The sequence below is a fragment of the Prionailurus bengalensis genome, chromosome B1 (assembly GCF_016509475.1).
Source record: "Prionailurus bengalensis isolate Pbe53 chromosome B1, Fcat_Pben_1.1_paternal_pri, whole genome shotgun sequence".
NCBI classification, from domain to species: Eukaryota; Metazoa; Chordata; class Mammalia; order Carnivora; family Felidae; genus Prionailurus; species Prionailurus bengalensis.
The window spans coordinates 2,989,727-3,012,570 of record NC_057344.1 but is presented as its reverse complement, the minus strand read 5'-3'; the positions used below and the strand labels follow the sequence as shown (position 1 = coordinate 3,012,570).

Genomic DNA, 22,844 nt, shown 5'->3' with positions numbered 1-22,844 from the left:
TGACACAGAATCGGAAAACGATAGCAACAGCCACACGTGCTCTCTGGAATGGTGTCAGCCCAACCGGACAACTGTTTTAAAATTGAGGACAGGTGTAAAGGTCACGATTTAAGAGGAAAAAAGTAATGACGTGGTAATCTGCATGAAAGTCTTTGAAGAATATAAAGGCATACAAATATAAATAAAGTAGTGATGTGCCTAGTATGGAACTGTACGATACAAAACACTGTACTGAAGTAGATTTTTTTGAAAACAATCAACATACCAAGCTTGTATATTCTACAAGCAATTTCATACTCTTGGAGAAAAATGCACATGAAAGACTCCTTAAGCACCGCACCACGTTAGAAGAACGAAATTCCATCCTTGTACATGTAAACGTATCGGTCATGTTTGCTGAGGTTCAGTTGTATATGAAATAAATGAGTTACTGCTGAACGTTCACTTAGAGATTTTACCGTGTCTCAGCCCGAGAGACAGTGGCTCTGACACCAGTGGGACTTTATTGTGAAGCGGGGAGCAGGTACCTCTCACTTGCAGGAGGTCCGTTTCTGCAAGTTAAAGGAACAAATCGTCTGTGTACAAAGGGTTACGAGTTACGACAGGCCAAGCGATTGCCCACACCTATTATTTCTATATAGTGCACTTAATTAGCACCACTTACTATATGTCTGCCTTAAAGCAAAATCCCAGGATCCAAATCCTAATAAAAAGAGATGTAAAATTACATCTTTAGATTTAATAGGTTTTTTTTTCCTTCCCACGTAGCCAAAGGCCAGAGTCTTCTCTCTAGTTCTCCCTTTTTGCTGTATTATGAGAAATAAGTATATGGTTGGTGTCTTAAATGCTAATGTGAAAACAAATACCATCTCCAGTTCACTGGTGACCTGTCCCAAACAAAAGTCCTCAAAAGGATACACCCATATAGAGCAAACCCATACTATCTTAGTTTCATTGTTTTTCATAATTAATATTGTGAGTTATTCACTAAGATGTGTATTCATCACTAGTTAGGATATAAAGGGACACAACTCCATTCCTAAGTGTGTAGAGTTTATATCAACTCAATAACTGATCTGTACTAGTTTTGTGACCTTGGGAAAAGCCCTTGGTTTTTCAGCTATTCTGTTTCAGTGTCCTCACCTGTGAAATGTGGTTCATTGACCTATTTGATAAGGTTACTGAGAAGTAACAGGGATCCCTGGGTGTAAAGAACTTAGAAAAGCATCTGACGCACAATTACCAGAATTTACGTATCAGCCTTGTCATGATAGATTGTCACTTTTGAAAAATGACACCTCTGGCTGGTTCTGGAAGATTCTCCTCGTGACAAATGTGTGAAGGAGAAGAAAAGAATAGAAACGCAGTGGCATGAAGACCAAAGAAAGAGATCCCAACCATTGTGAAAACGAGAGAACAAAACCCATTCTCCACAAATGCCGAACCACAGATACAGACGGAGGACGAACGTGAACATGGCCGAGCCCCCGCCTTTGGGAGTGGGGGTGGGCTCAGGATGTGGGCTCAGGGGTGGGCTCATGGATGAAACCCATCAGAGTTGGTTGATTCTCCTTGGCTCTGCTTTCTTCATGGAGTGCCCCCTAAAGACACCTTCGGACTTCTCATACGTGTTTTCATAGCTCCCGAGAGAGGCAAAGCTCGCATTCCACACTTGGGTTCAAGATGCGTAGACTTACTACTGTGTTCAATTAATTACCCCTTATGCGTTCCAACCCTCCCTCCATCCTCCTGACCTCATTCAGTCAAGAAAGAAGACCACAGCCTCTCCTGATGACCAGATGGTGACCAGAGGGAGGGCCAGCACCCTCATTATCCCTTTCACCTCCAGCCCACCTCTAGGAAGGTTTGACTCAAGAGTGCCTGTACTTTACTGTGACTTGTTATGCACACAGTCAATAATAGACTTGACATGTTCAGACGTACGGTAAACCCACATACACACAGCCAGTTATTATAGCCATACAAATCCTTCTTCCAATGTTTTCCTCGACTAAAAATAACCTATTTGCTACAGTATCAGTATTTTTTACATCTTCCATTGCAAGACTTCTTTTCAAACTCATAAGGTAATGGATAAAAAGACTTAAATTTCATTTTTGAATGGTTCACTTTATTGATCACTGTCAAATTCAATTTTAAATAAAAACCCCTAATATTTGTGACTAGGTTTTTGAATCCAGTTATCAGAATTCAGTTGAGTTTTTTTAAAGATTTTTTTTCCACCCTGATATCTTTAACGAGTTTGAACCCCCCACTGCTCTATCCATAGAGCAGCCAAAGGCGATATTCTACCTTGCTGTTTTGATATTCTTTCTATTTATCCTGGTTTTTATGTTTTAAAATGTCCTATTTCTCTAGGAGAGAAAAAAAAAGGCAGAAAACATATAAGAATGTCCATGAGTTATTATCATTTCCCAAGGGGATTACTTACCTAAAATGTTTGTTGCATTTAATGTATAAATTGATTGATGTATGTCTTCAATCTGAGATGGCCTAAGAATCAGTAGATTGCTAACACGGAAAGACTGTTCAAAAGGCAGATATCCAGCTTGAGAGACACATCACTTGCCTGTCTCCCCATATATTTTTGTAGTCTTTAGAAAATATTTTAAAAGATGATTGTAATTAAAAACCATGATTACATATAAATATAATAATATAAATATATATCTGTGGTTTTAAAATAATATTATGAAGCTCCATTACCGTTTTGGTGGCTCACCCACTCCTTGTGTTTATTTCTCAAAACGTTCCCCCCGATCCTGAGCAAAGCCTGCCTTTAAGTCTTCACTTAGGAATACATGAGGGTTATGGGGTACCTGGGGGGCTCAGTCGGTTAAGCTTCTGACTTCAGCTCAGGTCATGATCTCATGGTTCATGGGTTTGAGCCCCGTGTGGGGCTCTATGCTGACAGCTCAGAGCCTGGAGCCTGCTTTGGATTCTGTCTCTCCCTTTCTGCCCGCCCACCTTCTCTCTCTCTCTCTCTCTCTCTCTCTCTCTCTCTCTCTCTCTCTCTCAAATAAACCTTAAATTAAAAAAAAAAAAAGACTACATAAAGATTAGGTGAGCCCACGTTCTTGTGTGTGGATGTTCTCCCAGCCCTTCTACATGGGGACATTATGAGATCCAAGTGCACAAATCATTACGAGCTGATCTTAAATCTGTAGCAATTTTCTGGCAAAGAGGCTCGGGATCATGGCTACAAGTGTAGGTAATGTTCTTAATTGTGAGAGGAAGGTCACAATTAATGAAAATGGGCACGCACAACATGTCTGCCAAAGTTACAGAACATGGCACAACACTGCACACTGTGAGTCCCTCTCCCTCATCCTCACCCCCACTAAAATGGTGCATTTCCCTGATTGTCACTTTCCAACTCGACCATTGTTCTTCAGACTCATACTTACTTTGTTGAGTTTTTAAAAATCACTGCACTTGCCACACAGTGTGGCCAATAAACTATTTGGTGCAGAATCCGGTGGGGCTCTCTTGTCTCACACACACACACACGCACACGGCACCTCTATTGTTTTGTGGTGATTTGGGACTTACAGGGTTTTAAAGCTGTGGTCTTTCAGCTAAACGTTTGTTTTTAGGGTGAGCTGAGAGGTTAAGTGACTCTGTCTGAGTTGACATAATGTGAAGACCAAATTTATTTTTATTTTTTTACCCTGATTAAATACTCTTTTATGCAAATTTGGATCTAGAAGTGAATTACCTCTGCTTTCTTCAGGAGAAGGGCAGAAGAAAATAACATTGACCTCCACTAAATGTTCTTTTGTCCCGAGATGGAACACAGACAGGCTCGGTGCTGTGACACTGGTGGGCTGCTGAGTGGTTTTATTTATCTTTAGATCCCCTTTAAATGTGTTCGGGTCGTTGCCACAAAATATCAATGTAAGTACCACAGAGCTGTCACAGTGGCATTGGCAGGGATGTTTCGTGAAGTAGAAATGAGGCCTGGGGAGGGATATGACCGCTCTGTGACACAGCCGGTGTGCTTGGGTGTAGCGATTTTGTTCGAGATCTCTTTGTGCTTCTGTGGAGTAAGAGGTACTCTGAAAACAGATAAGAAATCTTGAAAATGAATGAATAGAGACTATTTCCTGTCCAGCTGGTAAACAGTAAAAAAAAAAAAAAAAAAAAAAAAAAAAACCCCACCAATCTATACAAACAATATGTTAATTAGAAACATACATTGAGAGAGGAGAGGGCCGTCATGATTGTAGAATTTTTATGTGTTAAAATCAGTAATTCCACTTTTCAATTCTTTCTTTTTTAATGTCCTATTTATTTTAGCTGAATGCGGAGCAAGTGTCAAAGGAAATGAAGGAACATTGTTGTCCCCAAATTTCCCGTCAAATTACGATAATAACCACGAGTGTATCTATAAGATAGAAACAGAAGCTGGCAAGGGGATCCATCTCCGAGCACGGACCTTCCAGCTGTTTGAAGGAGACATTCTGAAGGTAAGAAGAATCTTCTGTTATGTGACTCCGTCTCTTCTCAAGGCGCAAATTAAATATCTGTCCATCTATACACACGCACACACACACACATTTAGATGGACATATTTTTTCCAACTTACTTGGCCAATTGGTTTGAGAAGGGGGAATGTAGCCATGTTCCTCAGTGGTGTGAGTGTAGACTGTGATCTATCTTAGTCTGCAATCTTGGATCTAACATTCGCTGTGTGTCTTGGGCAGATTATTCAGCATTTTTGAGGTTTAGCTTCCTTATGTGTGAAAACACATGATGATGCCCATCTTCGAGGGATGTTTTGAGATTTAAATAATATACTGTCGGTGGATGTGTCCAGGATTGCGCTGAGCACGCGTGATTATTAAAGCTAGTGGGCCACCAAAGCTATGCTTTGAATAGTCATTCTCAATGACTAGATGTGGTCCCAACATTCAGAGTGAGAAAGGTTTTGATGTGCTAGTGGAAGCAAGCTTAGCCACTGTCACCAGACCATAGAGCAGAGCTCATGTGGAGAGGCCATGCCAGACAAGACAGAATTTCAGTGGGCGAGTCTGAGCTGTGTTCATGGGACTCAGGGACATTCTTGGAATAGGACCAGAAACTAGGGTTCTGTGCATCAGACAATACAGAGCACCAGAGCCTCGGGGAAATGCTCTGGGGTGCGGGACCCAGCACACCACCACCCTGTAGGTGGACTCCAGGAAAAACAAAAAACAAAAAACCCCAGCAGAAATGGATTCCAGGAAAAGTCAAGGCTTGCATTGGTCTATGAGACCCAGCTCTAGCTGGAAATGCCCCCATAATCCCTAATGTTTCCACTGCAATTCCCACCTCTCCTGTAACTCTTCGAGGATCTAGGGGCCAAGGAGTGGCATCTGGAGAGCGAGGGCATGCAAAGAGGGGGATCAGACTAATGGCAGACACCACCCAGCCCGTCTCCCTGCTCGGTCCAGTGAGGAGTGAGCACCTGGTCCAGGGGACACAGCTCATTTGTGGCAGGAGGGAGACATCTCTCTTCTCATTCCTTGTGAAGTTCTAGGGTTTTCCAGTGACATTTACATCTACATGGACTCACACATTGACGCATCTCACATTCAGGAGAGTCCACATGCCCTGAGCTGCCAACACTGGGAAAAATGCAAAGAGCCAGTCGAGAGGGAACCATCACTGACTTCCCGGTTGTCATCCATTTGCACACGGTTAAAGAGGGGTCCCTCCAGGATCCCCACCCTGACCTCATTAGCTGTTATGTTCACACTTCAGAGGCACTGAAAGCCTAAAGTGCCTTACTCCCTCCTAAGTCCGGCCTTGACTATTTCAATGTCATTGTTGAGAAGACCAGGTTTATTGTCATTGTTCTTCTATTGTAATAGTCTTTCAAAACCTCATGCTGACATCATGAAGCTCTGTCATTAAGAAGTGATTTTCAGGCAGGAAACTAATATGTTCTCACCGATGTAAAAAAAAAAAATTAAAGTTGTGTCGTAAGGAACCATTTTCTGAATTCTCTGATAACCTCAAATTTAGAAGTCAGTAAGCCTTCAGAGAAAACTTGTAAGTAACAATTAACCATGCTTGGTGTAGGTGAGTGATTAGAGATACCGCATAAAATGTACACTAATAAATATTGCTGCAGAAGAAGTGAATAATGTTCATTTGTGATTGCACGTAGTTTAAAGTTGTTGATTATAACAAAAAGCAAATAAAAAATCATGCTTACCTCACTTAATTGCAGAGAAAGTGTCAGTCATCTGAAATGCCTGAATGTTTTGCAAGCATGTCTTTTTTTATTGGCTATGCTAATACATATCTCCTTGTCAAAAACTTTTCAAGTGGGATTCTCTTATTTTTAGCTTTAAATGCTATTCACGTCATTCCTTCATACATAGTAGGATCCAGTGAGAAAGACCAAAGTTTTGTGCATGGATTTCCACGTATAAAAACATGTTTTCTCACATCAAATGGGAAAAATAAAACCTGTAAGAGAAATAGAGCTTGAAAGAAATGTCATGAAAGGAATATATATGGAACGCAGAGTTAATTTTGGAAACGGACCTTTGGGTATAGCTCTGTAAAACTGGGAAACACCCCCTTCCCTCAGCACCCCCCCACCCTGCCACTCAGGATGCTGCGTGATGTCTCCTAACCGGCGGCCACCTGCTCACTAGGCCATCCCGCTCTGGGCGGAGGCCATGGGTTAAATTCAAAATCAGAGGACCATTTGTGCTGCACAGAGTTCAGCCTTGTAGTAACAGGACTCGGGGAGCCTTTCTCCAGTACCAAAAAGGAACACCTGGATCCTGGCAGCAGCTAGACGAGGGCATGCGACCAAGGGGTGTTATGCTGAACTGCTGTGGCTTGTTCCGAATTTCAGTGGAATTAAAAATCAAGTCTTCTGACTTCTGATACCATCTGGGTGGTCGTTTGTGGTCCACAGAAAACTTGAATCCAGATTTGTAACTTGAGGGAGCTGACAGGATGATGCTCCGCGTGGTGCATGACTTCTTCCTCCTCACATGCCAAGCTCTGCCAAGCGCAGAGCTCATTGCCTGCGGTGTAGACAGGACAGAATTATGGTCTGGGAGAAGCCCATAATTCAGCGTTGGCGATGATTCATTTTGAGTAGTTGTAGCTTTGAGGATCCTGGGAGCTGGATGCTGTCCAGATGATCTAGTTGATCTGTGGGAAGCGTCCCGTCAAGGCCCGTGGAGGTGACTATTGACAGTGCTCCAGAACTCTCAGGATCGAGCTTACGTGACGGTTTCGTTACTTTTGTGCCCCTCATCTCTATGGGTTTCTGTAACTTGCAGAGAATCGTGTGGTATATGCCGTGAGACGAGACCTTTCTCGCAAGGTCTGGGCATCTTCTTTCTGACCCAGATTCCTCTGGACTTAAAACTCATTACACTCTGGTGTCACAGACACACCATGTCTGATGAATGCACATGTTGAGTCAAGGGATGATGTTCCCACGATAGCCTCTTACTGGCTTTTAGTGAGGAGTTGTGGGGTATTTGATTCTACTCCTCTCACACATACTTATCTAATTGGAAAGGAGTGAAATAATGAGCCATAAAATTAATTTTCCCAAATGTGCTCTTACCTTTTCGGAGTGTGTATACATGTGTGAGTCTGTCAAGCAAGGTATACATTCTGTACGCTTATTAGAAGGGAGTTGAGAGAAGAAAAGTAAGAATTAATCCATGTGAGAAGGAAAATAGTGGGGAAGTGAACAGACATTGGACAAATCTGAGGACTTTCATGGCCTTTAATTAAGATTTTTTTTGAATCAAGAAAAACTGGGTGTTTTCCGATGTAATACATATTCACTCTTTCTTAAAACCCTTATCCATACCAGTGGCTCCTTGCTGTGAACCATTCCAATAGTTCAAAGAGGCAAACACATTATCCTTTGCCACTGTGCATTCTGTTCTGGACACTTTACTAGGGCTGTTGGGGGGCCTCAACAGTCCGTCATTCCTGAATGCAAATCCAGTCTATTCTGGCATTAGCATAAAAGGTTCCTGTGAGCTGTCCCACATGCCTGTGCCCTAAATTGTTTGACCCAATCCCCACTTAGGAAATGTGACTGGCACTCATCCACTCCCAGGGTGGTCTCCCCCAGTGAAAGTCGGGGACACAACCCCCAATGCCCCCTCTCCCTTACCTCTAACATCTACACAAAACCAAACGTGTCCACTTGCCTTCCAAATACTCGTTTTAAACACCCACGCTTTACGACCACCTAGGAAGGTAAAGTCAAATACAAAGTGTTCTCGAGGAAGACAGCACGTGTCTCTGATGTCATTACATGATGGGATTCTTTTATCACAGCTAATTCAAGACTAAAGTCCCCTCAACCTCAAAGGCTGCAAAATGTGACAAGATTTCCACATCTTGTCTTGTATTACATTCAGGTAGGAGGGATGTCCGAATACTTGCATGATAGTTCACAGACGACGCCGACGCCGTGGCTAAAATCGTGTACGCCCCTTCAATCTTGGGAAGTGCATTCTGAGGGAGGGGGAGAAAGGGAAATAATGGAACTTGGAAATGCAAATGAAGATGTATTTCATTTTAAGTAAACAAGGGAAGGACTCCCAAAGTGATCCATGTAGAATGAGCTGACCACAGGTGGAATCTCGTGTCTTTCGTGCTGATGGTAATGATGCAACCTGAAGAAACAAGACTGCTTCGCAGGGTTAAACATTCACCTTTCAGTAAACCGTGTATGTTTTTCGAGTACCGCACGAGGTCACGTGTTTGGAGATTTGAATGTCATGTTAAAATTGCTAGCGTGCAAACAGAATTAAGTAACCGGGGATTCACGCTGTGACCTCTGTTTAGGTGTATGATGGAAAGGACAGTTCATCGCGTCCGTTGGGGTCCTTCACTAAGAATGAGCTCGTGGGGCTGGTCCTCAACAGCACTTCCAATCACCTGTGGCTGGAATTCAACACCAATGGCTCTGAAACCGACCAGGGTTTCCAGCTCACCTATACGAGTAAGTAGCATAGGACGTCATCATTTCAGGTTTGTTTGTTTTTTTAAATCTCGGGGTTCATCTAATACCTAGCTGATGATTTTTTTTTTTTTTTTTTTGCTTAGCTAATACATTTTAAATACTGATTTTTTTCTCTGGTCTCCCTACTGTGTTCTGAATTAATATTTAATTCTTAATTTAGACACATTGCCAGAAGTGATAGTTTGAAATTTATTTTCTTAGATGCATTAATATTTTCATAAGAAAATGTACCGGGGCGCCTGGGTGGCGCAGTCGGTTAAGCGTCCGACTTCAGCCAGGTCACAATCTCGTGGTCCGTGAGTTCGAGCCCCGCGTCAGGCTCTGGGCTGATGGCTCGGAGCCTGGAGCCTGTTTCCGATTCTGTGTCTCCCTCTCTCTCTGCCCCTCCCCCGTTCATGCTGTTTCTCTCTGTCTTAAAAGTAAATAAACATTGAAAAAAAAATTTAAAAAAAAAAAAAAAAAAAGAAAATGGCTGTACCTGAAAAGAAACTATCATGACTTTTAAGAGCTTCTGAGCTTAATAAATTCTGATTATAATATAGTATGCATTGACAAAAATTCATATTTGTACATATGAAAGATTTAGAATGAATGTTTGATGTAATTAATAGCAATAATTTTGAATGTCTACCCTACATCAGTACTTTACTATTATATCTACATATATAAATATTAGAATCTATATATTACAGAATGTCAGTTACATGTGTGTAATTTAGTCACATATACTACATATAAATGTCATGAAATAAAACAACCCCACGTACTAAGCTCTTTCTTAGCACCACTAATGTCCTAATAAGAAAACTAAACACAAAGAATTTCAGGATTTGCTGTGAAGATACCAGATGTATGGGCTGGTGGAGTCAGGCTGTGATCGCGGACCTACAGTTTTACACAGAGCCCTGTTGTGCCCCCTGATTAATGTCAATCAAAGTACAAAAAATATTTTTTTAATGGTTATTTATTTTTGAGAGAGAGAGAGAGAGAGAGAGAGAGAGAGAATCTGAAGCAGGTTCCAGGCTCCGAGCTGTCAACACAGAGCCCGAAATGGGGCTGGAACTCACAGACTGTGAGATCATGACCTAAGCTGAAGTCAGACGCTCAACCGACTGAGGCACGCAGGGGCCCCCAAAAAATATTTTTAAAGATGAAAATGAAGAAGAGAAAGAAGTATATAAAATAAAGAAGGAAAAGAGACTGTGCTTTCTAAAAGAGTTATTTGCAGTATGATCACTGTTATTTCCACCATTTATACTTCCAAACAAGTAAGGTAAAACATGAGCTACTTGGTGTGGATAAATAGTGAAAATTAAGTAATCAATGAAATGTACCAGATAGTCCAATCTTTCACTAATCTGCTGATTAAAAATCTTTATTACACCAAAAGCCATGCCAAAAAATATAAAATTTTGGATTTTTTAGCATGAAAGTATATTAGTGATCATCAAGATTGATTTCTTTATTTGACAGATAAGCAAATGAAGTCCTGGAAATGATAATAATTATCCCAGACACAGAACTAATCCAGGTGCCTCAAAGGAAGATTAATTGCCTAAAATCCCCCTTGGTGGGCAAAATTACAGGGAAAGGCCTGCACGACTTGGTGAGCAAACACAGAAGTAGAGTAGCTGACACTAGAAAGCCAATTTTTCGTTATCATGAAAATAACCATTTACGAGATTCAGTAAACAGCAAGTATATTAATTATATTGCATGCACAATAAATTAGTAGCAGGGGCATTATAAAACCAATTCATAATTATAGTTTTTTGTTACTAGAATTTGACTCTTCAGAATGTCCCTCTGAAGCAGGTTTCAAAGGCTTCTTGTAAAGCCCTTTGGCTTTGCTTCAGACTAAGATGGACACCCTTGCAACCTCTTTCTTTCTTCCACTTGGGTTTTCCATCAGTATGTTCATAGATTTTGTTTTATTCCCACTTGCATTCACCCCCACTTCCTAGCTGTTACACGTGTCATATTAGTCTTAGAGGACGTTGGATACTTGAGAAAGAAAACGGTTGGAGAACTCCCTAGGTAAACCTGAGGGTTTATTGTAAATAAAGGGTATCTCCACGCACACCTGGCGTGTTCCTCCAGTCCAGTCGTCGCCTCGGCTCATCTGACAAATGGTGCGTCCCGCTACGGTTTGTCAGCAAGGACAAGAAAGCATTGGGCTGTGTGTTTCCCTGTCTCCCTTGTGCATTTCCGTGTCCTCGGTCCTCAGTACCACTCCAAGTGTGGAGGTAACTAAGCTCACGTGCACCCTTCCCCGCCTGCTTCATAGAGAATGTATCTGGTTCTATTTCACATCGCGCTGCTTTCCCAACCCTAGTTTCTGCTACCTGTTTTCTCTCTACGTGCCCTGGAGTAATTCTTGATTTGTGAACATGTGTTCCTACATTCTCATGGTCGTGCAGAAGATATCCAGCAGCAAGTGCCTGCCTTTTGGAACTTCAAGCTAACTGGACCTGTCACCAACGATGGGGTCCCTTGACTGTTTCCAGAATTCTGACTCCCGCTTACTTCCCAAATTGCAGTTAAGAAGGGCCATCATGTCCTAAAATCACGTGACTGGGCTGAGATTAGAAGTTGTGGGCTTCATTTGTGTATAATGTCCACCTTGTCACATCAAGAAGGGTCGCTTCATTGTGCTATCGCCAGCCTCCGTTAGATGCCGCGTGGCTGGTGTAACCCCACGTTTCTCCATGGTATCCAGCATAGCTTGAGGACCTTTTGCTGCGCACCGCCCCCCCCCCACCCCGCCCAGCTGTTTCTCTGGGTAACTCTGAGAAACTTGAATCTGTGGATCTGTTTGTGGGCACTCTAATCACACAGATTTTTTTTTTCATTACATAACAGCACAAACTTTCTGAGTTTCTGAGAAGAAACATTTCAATGATTGGTATTTAGCTCTTAGTATAACCTAGTTGGTGGGAATAATTATCTTTTCTGCCTGTTTTCCCTCTTTGCCTTCACCTACAAAAACACAGATGCTCCCTGGGTGCAATTTCCACTTGTGAGGTTGTCCTAGAGCTAGAACACACGGCCAGATGGGAAAACGCATCTATAATATAGAATTGATGGTGCTGATGGCTATATAATCAAAATAATATTAGCTTCACATTAAAGTTTTAGCTTTAAACACCAAGTAATTAATTAAAAAAAATCCCAAGCTCCCACAATGTGATCGAATACCAGAATCAAATACTCATCCCTAAAAGATGGCTTGGAAATAATGAATGTTATAAAATGTTTTGAGCAAGTTATTAAAGCTTAAGACTAAGTAAAGACACTTTCAGCTAACTTCAAAAGACTTTTGTAATTGCCTCTTGATAGTTAATTGCATCACTTAAGGAAACATTCATATTTAAATGTTTCAGTTCCATAATTAATCTGCACACACCAGTGGATCAGAAATGTCAACAGAAAGTAAATATATAGCTTATTAAACACCCTAACGTTTTTGAAGTGGATACAAATAATATTTGAATCTCCTTTAATATCTACAGCATACTCTCGCACACCTGATTTTGCCATCTTGGTAATTTTGTGTCCTGCTAAAGAGCTCCTTTTACTCTTATTCACAAATTAGAAACTGAGTCTCCACATCCTTGAGTGGCTTGCTGAAGCTTTCACATCCGGAAGTGGTCCAGCCAGGACCCCAATTCAGGTCTCTTGACCGAAGCCCCGAACTGAGGATGAGCTGAATTTCACAGCCTTTAGATGGTCCCGCCTTGTTGACTAACACACGTGTTGTCTGATACTTATACATGTAAAGGCATTGGTGAGGAAGAGAAGTCGGGTATCTTGGGGACAACGTGGGTAAACGCATTATATTAAGCAGCCGCTGGTTTGTGAGTAGTAGGTTAGGGCAATATGCAACTGAAATAAAGTTACCTCTATTACAAAACACTCCTTTTTATTAGAGATTTGTTTATTTTCTTTTCTTAAAGTTTATTTCTTTGTTTTGAGAGGGAGAGAGAGTAGAGGGGAGGAAGAAAAAGGGGGGAAGAGAGAGAGAATGTGAAACAGGCTCCATTTTCAGCCCAGAGTCCAACTCGGAGCTCAATCCCAGGAACCATGAGATCATGACTGGAGCCGAGATCAAGAGTTGGTTGCTTAACCTACTGAGCCACACAGGCGCCCCTACAGATTTGTTTCTTTTCATAACAAATCATAGTCTTCCAATTCTATAAGTGTGTCAAATGGAAGCATGACCCATAAGGTCTTTGAGATCAGGGACCATGGGTGTTCATTTTTTATTATCTTCGGCACCTTGGACAGATGCCTGGTCTGTAAGACAAAAAGCTTAGATTATATATCATTGTTATTTAAGCTGTATTCCAGGAAGCTCTAAGATTCCACAGAGCCCTCTCAGGGCAATAAGAATTTCACCTTATCTAACTTAAGCATTTTTGCTTGCTTTCTCCTGGCGATTGCAAAGTTCTTCAAGTATCAGGACAGTACATTGGCAGTGGATGGCTGTGTTTTCTAAATATTTCAGCAACTACTTTTATAGAAAAGTAGTTCTGGAAATTAAAAAAAATCCTATATTGAATTCAGAATTCTTTAAAAAATATGTTTAACCTCTTTTAGAGTTTCACGAGAATGTTCCCAGAATAGTCGCTCTCCAGACCCACTTTACCGCAGGACATATGGGAGGATTTGGATCTGAAACAGGCTTTCTGGATTGTATACTCTTAGTTATTTCAGTGGAGAGAACCGAATGAGCCCTCTGTGGCAACTCAACCGAAATTCTCTACCTGGGGGTTTTAGTAAAATAACTGTAGTTTGGACACACATCTCTGGGCTGTCTTATTGGACCATTTTCTGATTAACCAACAACTGTACAGGTATTGCCTGTATACCGAATGTTTAGTGCTATATTGAGTCAGAGTAGTCAAAGCCCGGCTGCCTGTTATTAATAAATGTCTTATGGGGCGCCTGGGTGGCTCAGTCGGTCCGTGAGTTCGAGCCCCGCGTCGGGCTCTGTGCTGACAGCTCAGAGCCTGGAGCCTGTTTCTGATTCTGTGTCTCCCTCTCTCTCTGCCCCTCCCCCGTTCATGCTCTGTCTCTCTCTGTCTCAAAAATAAATAAACGTTAAAAAAAATTAAAAAAAAATAAAATAGAATAAATGTCTCACGATAGTCACATGTAGGACTTGTGAAACACAGGTTGATAGAAATGTGACTAAATATTTATATCCTCAACTCTGGAATGGATCTGAAGCTATTGTTGTAGGAGTCAGTTCATGGCCCTGATTCACACTGACTGATAGTTTTGACCCTTATTACATTGTGATTTTTGGCTCTTAATACATTCTTTTTTTATATATATTTTTTTATTTTTCTCCAAATAAACTATAGTCCATTGATGATAGTATGTGATTCTTATATTTTAAGACACACACACACACACACACACACACACACACACACACACAGAGTTTTCCAGAAGAATGAGAGATCATTGAAAGCCGGAATCACAGTACAAACCTCCAGAATTTTCTTTCCTCCCTGCTAGATCCCTTTCTTCTTTCCTCTAGATTAAGTTTAAATGCTTGTTCCTGCACACAAGCTGCCTTGCTGTCCAGCTTCCTGAAACAGAATTGTCTGCTCTTTCTTATATGTCTCCCAAACCTCTAATAGTTTGTCTATACACCTTTTGCTTTACTGGTGTCTATACACCAGTAAAATGTGAGGTTCTCAGGAGGCAGAGCCTTACCTTCAGCAACAGCAGGTAACCTCCACAGTCACTTAGTAGGTGACGATCACCTGAGCTGACCTGGGTTGGTGCAGAAGGAGGCAGACTTGAGGGAAATGTGAGGAGATGGACGCGACCTTCGTGCTCATGACATGATGGATATGGGAGTCTGGATAGGATGCAGCGTGTGTGACAAGGAGAAGAGTAAAGGCATTTCCCCAGTTTTATTGGGTTCTAATTGGCAGCATTTTGTAAGTTTAGGGTGGTGAACTGATACATCACAAGTAATGTGAAATGATCCCCACATGAAGGTTAACACAGCCATCACCGCACGTGGTTTGTGTCTGTGTGTGTGTGTGTGTGTGTGTGTGTGTGTGTGTGTGTGCTGAGACCTGCCCATTTCTTTTTTTTCTTTTCTTTTCCATTTCTAATAGAGATTCTTCTGAGTTTACCTCCATGACTGAAGGAGAGTCACATGCACAATGCTGTGTTCCCTTCATAACTGATTCCATTTTTTTTTACCACTGTATTTTGGAAGATCTGTATAAGTTAAATGGCCGTTCTTGAGTATAAGGTCTAGAATCTAATTTTATAAATAATAAAGGTATTCACAAAGTTACCAAACACTGTTGGTTGCATGTGTGTAAGTGCTGTTATTTTGGAGTTTACTTCAACAGCATTCACCACATCCTCGGTCTCTGTGGTGTGTAGCATAGCCTAGAAAATCATGTCAAAGTGATGTTTCCTTCAATGAGTGCTTTGTAAAAGAATTTATATTTGTGCTGCAGCCAAGGTCAGCGTGGAAGAGGTGGAGAAAATAACCAGCTCACACATAAACCCACACTAACACTGGCAGATCTTTCTTCTGTTTCCATTAAGATTAAAATTGTGCCAAGGAAGGGGTGCCTGGGTGGCTCCGTCAGTTGAGCATCTTACTTTGACTCAGGTCATGATCTAGCAGTTTGTGGGTTCGAGCCCCGCGTCAGGCTCTGTGCCGACAGCTCAGAGCCTGGAGCCTGCTTCAGATATGTGTCTCCCTCTCTCTCTGCCCCTTCCTTGCTTGCTCTCTCTCTCTCTCTCTCTCTCTCTCTCAAAAATAACTAAACATTAAAAAAAAGGCTTATGGAGCACAGGTTTATTCTCAAATAGCCATTAATCCAACAGATAAAACTGCTGGAAAATGTAATAAGCGTGATTTGTTCTCCCTATGGTAACTGGTGGGTAATAGTATAGTGGTGTTTCGAAGCAATAGGCAGTTATTTTGTGCACTGGTTTTCTACTGCTGTGTAACAAATTACCACAAGCATTAGAGACCTAAAACACTTTATCACTCACAGTTCCCCGGGGGGTGGGGAGACGGGGCCTGGCTCAGTTGGGTCCTCTCAAGGTCTCCCGAGGCCGTGATCCAGTCGGTCTCACCCAAAGCCGGTATCCCTGCTTCAGTTCCTGTGGCTGTGGGCAGAATTCATTTCCTTCCGGTAGCAGGACAAGGCCAAGCTCCTGGGGTTCTGGGGCACTGCTGGTCTCTCTGACCAGCAGGAGAGGCCTCTGTCTAGGGGGCCCAGGCCTTCTTTGGGGGACTTTCATCTGATCATGTGATCGAGTCAGGTGCACCCAGGATCATCTCCATTTCAACTAACTCAGAATCACCAGATCTGGGGCCTCCATTGGGCTACAGCTTTCTCTCACCTTGCTACAGATCTGGCCCACGCTCTGGAAGGGGAGAGGATTTCGTGGGCATCAGTGTCAGGCACTGGTGGGGTCCTGGGGTCACATTCAGGTCTGTCCGTCACAGTTTCCTCTTTAGGAATTTTGTTTTTTAATTCTTTTTTCAGATAATTCCGTTTTCAAAAACAGTGTGTTTGTGTGTGTGCACTCACTTGCAGATGTAAGTAGACCTTTAAAAAGAGGAAACAGACAATTTGATTGTTTCCGTGAACTTTTAAATTTCCAGGATATGTTTGGGTTAATAGTTACGGATCTCTAGTTGCAAACAATACAAGTCACAGAGTCACTCTCTGTACTGTCATGGATTCAGTGTTGTTTTTTTAATGATTTTTATGTATTTCACTTATTTATTTTGAGAGAGAGAGAGAGAGAGAGAGCAGAGAGAGAATTGGAAGCAGGCTCCACACTGTCAGCGCAGAGACTGACGTGGGGCTCGATCCCATGAACTGTGGGATCATGACCTGAGCTGAGAGTTGGCCACGTAACTGACTGATCGAGCCAGGTGCCCCTGGGTTTTGGTTTTTAGGCCCCCAAATCTCCAAAGCATGCGCCTGTCTGTGACTTCAGTCTGTGTTTCGGGGTCATGAGGGTTAAAGCAACCCCGGTAAAGGATTTGGGTGCAGGTGAATTTACACAGAAGCCTAGTAGAAGTGTGTGTGGTGCACGGAAGGGTCGAAGGCACAGAGAAAGGAAAAGTAGAACCTGGCTCCAACCACAAAATGTACTTGTCTTACAACTTGCTTAAGAGAAAAAAACAATTAGAAAGCCCTAAACATTTAAGTCTGACAGTTTCTTTTTGTTTTAATCTAAAAATTATCTCTGCATGCTCATATGTTTAAGTCTATTCCCAGAAAAATGAGCCATATACCTCTAACTTCATTATTTTTATGTTAGATTTATTTTAGTTTGGGCATCGCTGTTGAAACAATTCTGCCGTGAATTCTTATCAAGTGCAACACAGTGACTTTCAGCTGTGAAAAAAGAGGGGGATAAAAGCTTATTTCTAATAGGCTTCCAACTAATATGTTTTTTAAAAGTGTATATTCAGTGAAAAATTAAATTCCATACTCAATTTGTTTTGCTATAAAAAGGATAGTGTTACAAGGAGAGAAAATTGTAATGTCAGTAGTGTGACAAGCCCAGAACTCTATGCTTATGTAATTGCATCATTGGAAACCTTTTCTATCAATATGTCAAGACATGCCCATACTTTTTTTTTATAAGCTTACACCTTCTGGTAAGAATTCAGAAGATTGCATTTTTACTCTGCTTCTACAAGAAAACCCAGAGAAACGTATTGTATATAATACATCCTTCAAAATAGAATGACTTTCAATGGAAATGTCACAATGGAAAAAACTGTCCGTGTAATTCAGATACAATAGAGGCAGGCTGCTAGAAAGTCCTGGAAGGAACTCTGTATTTACTGTGAAACAAGATGGGCATATCATAAAGAGGAAAGGTATTCACATCTCTGGGAATGCCATATGAAAAACCAGTCCCCAGTCCACCATCCCAGCGTATAATTCTTGGTTTGCATTAGAAAATTTTATTCTGGCATGTACACTTTTAGATGAAAATCAAGATAGCTGTTTAATTACCGTAAGACATCAGGAAGAAAATACTGGAGTCCAGCGCGATGGCATTTCTAAGAAAGGGGTGTGCAGAGGAGTGTTTGTGGAAGTGCCACACTGTGAAACAGAAACCCCTCCCACCGTAGGGTGGCTCAAGGTGAGGCTGTCCTGAAACTGGACATAAATCGTCATCATTTCTCAGAGAGAGGAAAGGGCAAAGTATGATCAGGACCATGTTAAGAAAGGACAGTGGCACGAGGTGACGCGTAATTGATTTACTCAATGTCAGACAAAATGAGAGCTAGAGGTGGCTGTGGAATCCGTGTCCCTGGCCTTCTAATTGGATGTTTCATCATCTTGCTCCCTTACTGACATGCACAGCATCATAAAGACTAAAACATAAGCATTTACAGCGTTTAAAAAAGCTCTAGTGAAACCTTCCTATGCTTCACTTCTGTGACAACATGAGAATTGCCTAATTAGGATCGTAGGTCACCCTGGTGACCTACGTCGCAGTCCTCCGGATCCTATAAAGTTCCACGTGCATGTTGGTCTGCACTAGTTTCTTTAAAAAAAATTTTTTTAATGGTTTTATTTATTTTTGAGAGACAAAGAGACAGAGCCTGAGCAGGGGAGGGGCAGAGAGAGGGAGACACAGAATCCGAAGCAGGCTCCGGGCTCCAAGCTATCGGCACAGAGCCCGACGCGGGACTCGAACTCACGAACCATGAGATCATGACCTGAACCGGTCAGATGCTCAGCTAACTGAGCCACCCAGGTGCCCCTGCACTAGTTTCTACTTAGCTTTACAGGATTTCCCCAGAGATTTAGTTTTGTGAATTGTATTTTTGTTTTATACTTCATTATTCCTTCTATTTTGTGACAGCTTGCCAGTTGACACACACAGCTATGTATATTCATCCTTTGGAACGGACGGACATACTGCTAACCATCAGTACCTTGAGAAAGACAAAAGAGCCTCCAGAAGGGTGACATAAATAATTTAAAGGATTAAACTAAAAGCATATGACTCGAGAGAGAAATAAATGGAGGCTGACAGATGATATCACCAAATGCTATAAAATCTAGCATTTTATGGCAAGAGTGATGACGGAATTTTTGCTCCGTTCTTCTTTAGGGGAAATAAAAAGTAATCACTATTGTATTGGGCAAAGTCATGGATACATTGTTTTTGCAAAAGGTCACTCATGGGAGGAAGAGATTCACAGAGACTTCTCTGCCGTGTCAGAAAGGCAGTGTTCGGTAATGAATCACAAGTCAGTTCATCTCTGATTTTGATTTTTCTTGCATGTATAATGGCATTTGTAATAATTCTGTAAGGAGAAAAAAACGCCATAAGAAATTTTTATTTTTTATTGTGCAGGGGAACATATCAGTAATTACCTTTTCCAAAAGTTCCCTTTTTATTTTTTATTTTTAAATTTTTATTTTTCTCCACTTTAATGAATTTTGACATTAAGACACTCGAAGGCTGTTTGGATCTCTACCAGATAATTAAATGAGTCTTTTTTTTTCATTTTTTTAACAAAGTAAACATTTCAGCAAACAGTGATATGAGCATAATCCCCTGTTAAATAACAAAACTAAACTCTTAGGCGAGGATGTGAAAAAATTTGAAATTTCAGCTTGAAATTGGCAAAGACTCTGGAATGATCCAGTTACCAGCACTCCGTAGCAAATGTAAGAGTGTATACACATGGTCAAGTGATTTAACTTACTGGTGAAATTCAGGCGAAAGGAATACACCCGCCTGTGTGTCCGGAAACTAGGACTGAGTGTCTTAGCTGTGTCACCTGTCAGCTGTGTGATCTGTCATATCGCAGCACATACTTTTCTTCTGTAAATAAGTCGTTGTTTTTGGACAGTCCTAGTTCTGAAATTCTACAACCTTGGGATTAATCAAAAGCTATTTTTACTGTTCAAAGGGATATAAAATTTTTCTTGTGATGATTTCAACAAAGTCTACCTTTTAGCTCCCTAAAACAATTGGATAAGTGACAGCTTGTGTGTGGGGGATGAAATAAGGAGGAGCCCAAGGTGACTCCAGTGTCGGTGGGCTCCAGGGGTGTTATTTACTGACTTGGGGAATCGGGGATGGTCGATTTGTAGTAGAAGAGGTTTAGATGTCATTTTTGGATAATAGGGTCTTGACATCCCTCGGTGCTTGGTATTAGGTTTTTAATCTTGCTTCCATATGTAGCATAGATGGGAGATGTGAATGAAGTTAGCATTTGCCCGTTAGATGTTGTGTAATCTAATTCTGAGGTAATGCCAATAAGAGCAAGGTGATGGAGGTAAGATGTAAACAACAGATCTTTAAAAATCTCTTTATTTATAGGGCTTTGATGAGTTGACTTGTTAAATGAGGTAAAAGGAAGGAACTGTGGCTGCAGGCTGAGTTCTGGATGATGATGCAGGTGTCAGTACTGTTAAGCTCTATAATAAAAACAGGGGACTTATTTGCGAATCCTAGGATTTCTTAAGATAAGACTTTATCGTTACAGTAATCAGAAACCTATTTCCTTTACCAAATAGCAAATAGGTTGAACAGGAACATTGCCTCCATGGCAGAGTGTGGGGGTGAGGGTTAGGTGGTGTTAGGCTTAGTCCACAGCTGATGGACCCACCTGGCCGCACGGCCTGTAGGCTCCAGTCGTGAGGTCTGACCGTGATGCAAACCCATCTGGAGTCAGGTATCCAGAGGATTCTCTACATCTTTGGTTAATGTATTGAAATCTGATACATTATACATCTTGGTCAGTAAAATATCAGTTGAGGAGCCAAATAATAAAATCCAAGAGGTAGCAGATATGTTCATAGAAGAGCTGTCTCTTGTGGAAATTTCCAGAGGTAGTTAGCACACATCAGTATGAAATAAGATCTGTATGAATTGGAACTTTTGGAAGAGGTATTTACTGATCTGTGCCCCTGCACGATAATCGAAATAATTGCTAAGAAATTGCTCATTCATGTTTATTATTTCTTTATTAATTTGAATGTTTCATCATGAAACTGATTTTTTTTCATGTAAAAGATGAATTCCCACATCTAAAAGAATAGATTGGTTCTGATGAAAAGTACAAGTGAACAAATAATTCATCAGGAAATGAATGAAAATTTTCTACTTGTACTCAAAACCTGTTCAGTTTTCAGGCTATCAAAAATGCTTGAAATATCTGTCATCGGTCATCTGAGCATCATCAACCTGAATCCACTGTGACCAAAATAACACCATTTTATGTCCATAATGCTGAAGACTTCTGATTGCATTTCATACAATAATCCCATGGAAATAAATCTATGAAATACCCATTTCATTATATAAATGTGTTATTACACATTTCCACTTGAGTATGTGATGGGACTCTCTCTTTGGAAAGTCAGCTTATGGAAAAATAGGAACCTCTGTGTCTTCCATTCAAAGTTGGTTAAGTAATATTGTTGTACCCATTTTTAATCTTCATTAGCTGGATGGATATTTCTGATTGAATATTACTTTTAAATCTTCCCAATTTTTTAAAAAATTAGTATGAATACTCAAAAGATAAGCAGTGATTTTCCTAATTTTAATAATACTTGGAAATCTTTAGAAGCTTAACAGCTTATTTGAATTAAAAGCAGTCACTGACAAGTTGGAATTAATATAACCACCAATGAAACTCAGTAACATGAATACATTAGGGTGTTTCTATTCCCACTTCTGAACTTCCTTAGATAATGTGGTAAACAGTGTACTCACTATCCCATCCTTGTCTTCAAGGAGCAAGTTTTTAGATGGAATAATAAACTACACACAGGAAGGCGTAGAAGAATAAATAACTTGTGGCACACCAATGGTCACATATTTTGCAGTAGGATTCATAAGAAATTCAAGAAGGACAGAGGACTCAGGAGAACTAGGTAGGGGAGCCTTAACAGGAATGGGCTGGATTTGGTCTTAAAGGACAGGTATGATTTGGAGGACATGAGAAATGCAGTCAGGCAGTTACTCTGGATACAGGGGGCAGGAGGTGGTGACAGAATGGTGACAGGAATGAGTCTCACCTGGGTTTCAAGAATGATCCGGCCAGGAAACGCCCCAGCACACACTGGAAAGGAAGACCCAAATGCAAAACAAAGTGAAGTACTCAATTCAAGTAACAAAAAAAGAAAAATGAAAACTTAAATGCAGATGAACTCTTCGTGGTGTTTATCATACACCTTCACAGGACGTGTGAAAAGCTCTGAATGAGCGAGTGTCGTATCTGCACGCAGGTCTCCAGTTAGGTGGTTCCTGTTACTAAGGTCTCAGAAGTGAGCTGAGCGAGCCCCGGCTGGCTGTTGCAAGTCACAATTAGGCTGATGGATGGTGGTCACTCGCGTGGAAATTCTTTGGAAGAATGAGATGTGGAAAATGAGGAACAGTACTCTTACCCCCTAAAGCCGTGATAAGCCAGCAGTGGTCTGGTTGTGGCTGTCGCTTCTTGGGAATTGATGGCCTGGCTACATTGCTTGAGGGGGTGCGTTCTGGCATATGGTTTGACAATAACTTTGTATTTATTTGTTGTAGAATAATATAGATAACAACATATGAATACTAACAGCAGCAAAAAATCCGAGTGTTGTTGGTAATCCCTTATATTTATACAAAGTTTACTTAGGAAGAGTTCAGTGTGTTCTGTTAAATGTTTTACTTTTTCTTATAAAAATCTCTGTAACATGGGGGCAGGAAGAAAGAGGCCTTACCATCCATATTTATCACTTGTAAACAGAAGTGGGACGAGGTAAAGGAAAGTGAACTTGAGAAT

At 41.1% G+C, this 22,844-nt stretch overlaps 1 protein-coding gene across 2 annotated transcripts in view; it reads left to right on the top strand.

Moving 5' to 3' along the window:
- Positions 1–22,844, top strand: part of CSMD1 (CUB and Sushi multiple domains 1) — a 2,022,422-nt gene that overhangs the window by 1,665,060 nt on the left and 334,518 nt on the right. For both annotated transcript variants that reach the window (XM_043557450.1, XM_043557440.1), the window contains exons 22-23: positions 4,321–4,490; positions 8,851–9,007. In XM_043557450.1, the coding sequence (XP_043413385.1) occupies positions 4,321–4,490; positions 8,851–9,007 (327 nt within the window). The remainder of the gene's footprint in view (positions 1–4,320; positions 4,491–8,850; positions 9,008–22,844) is intronic.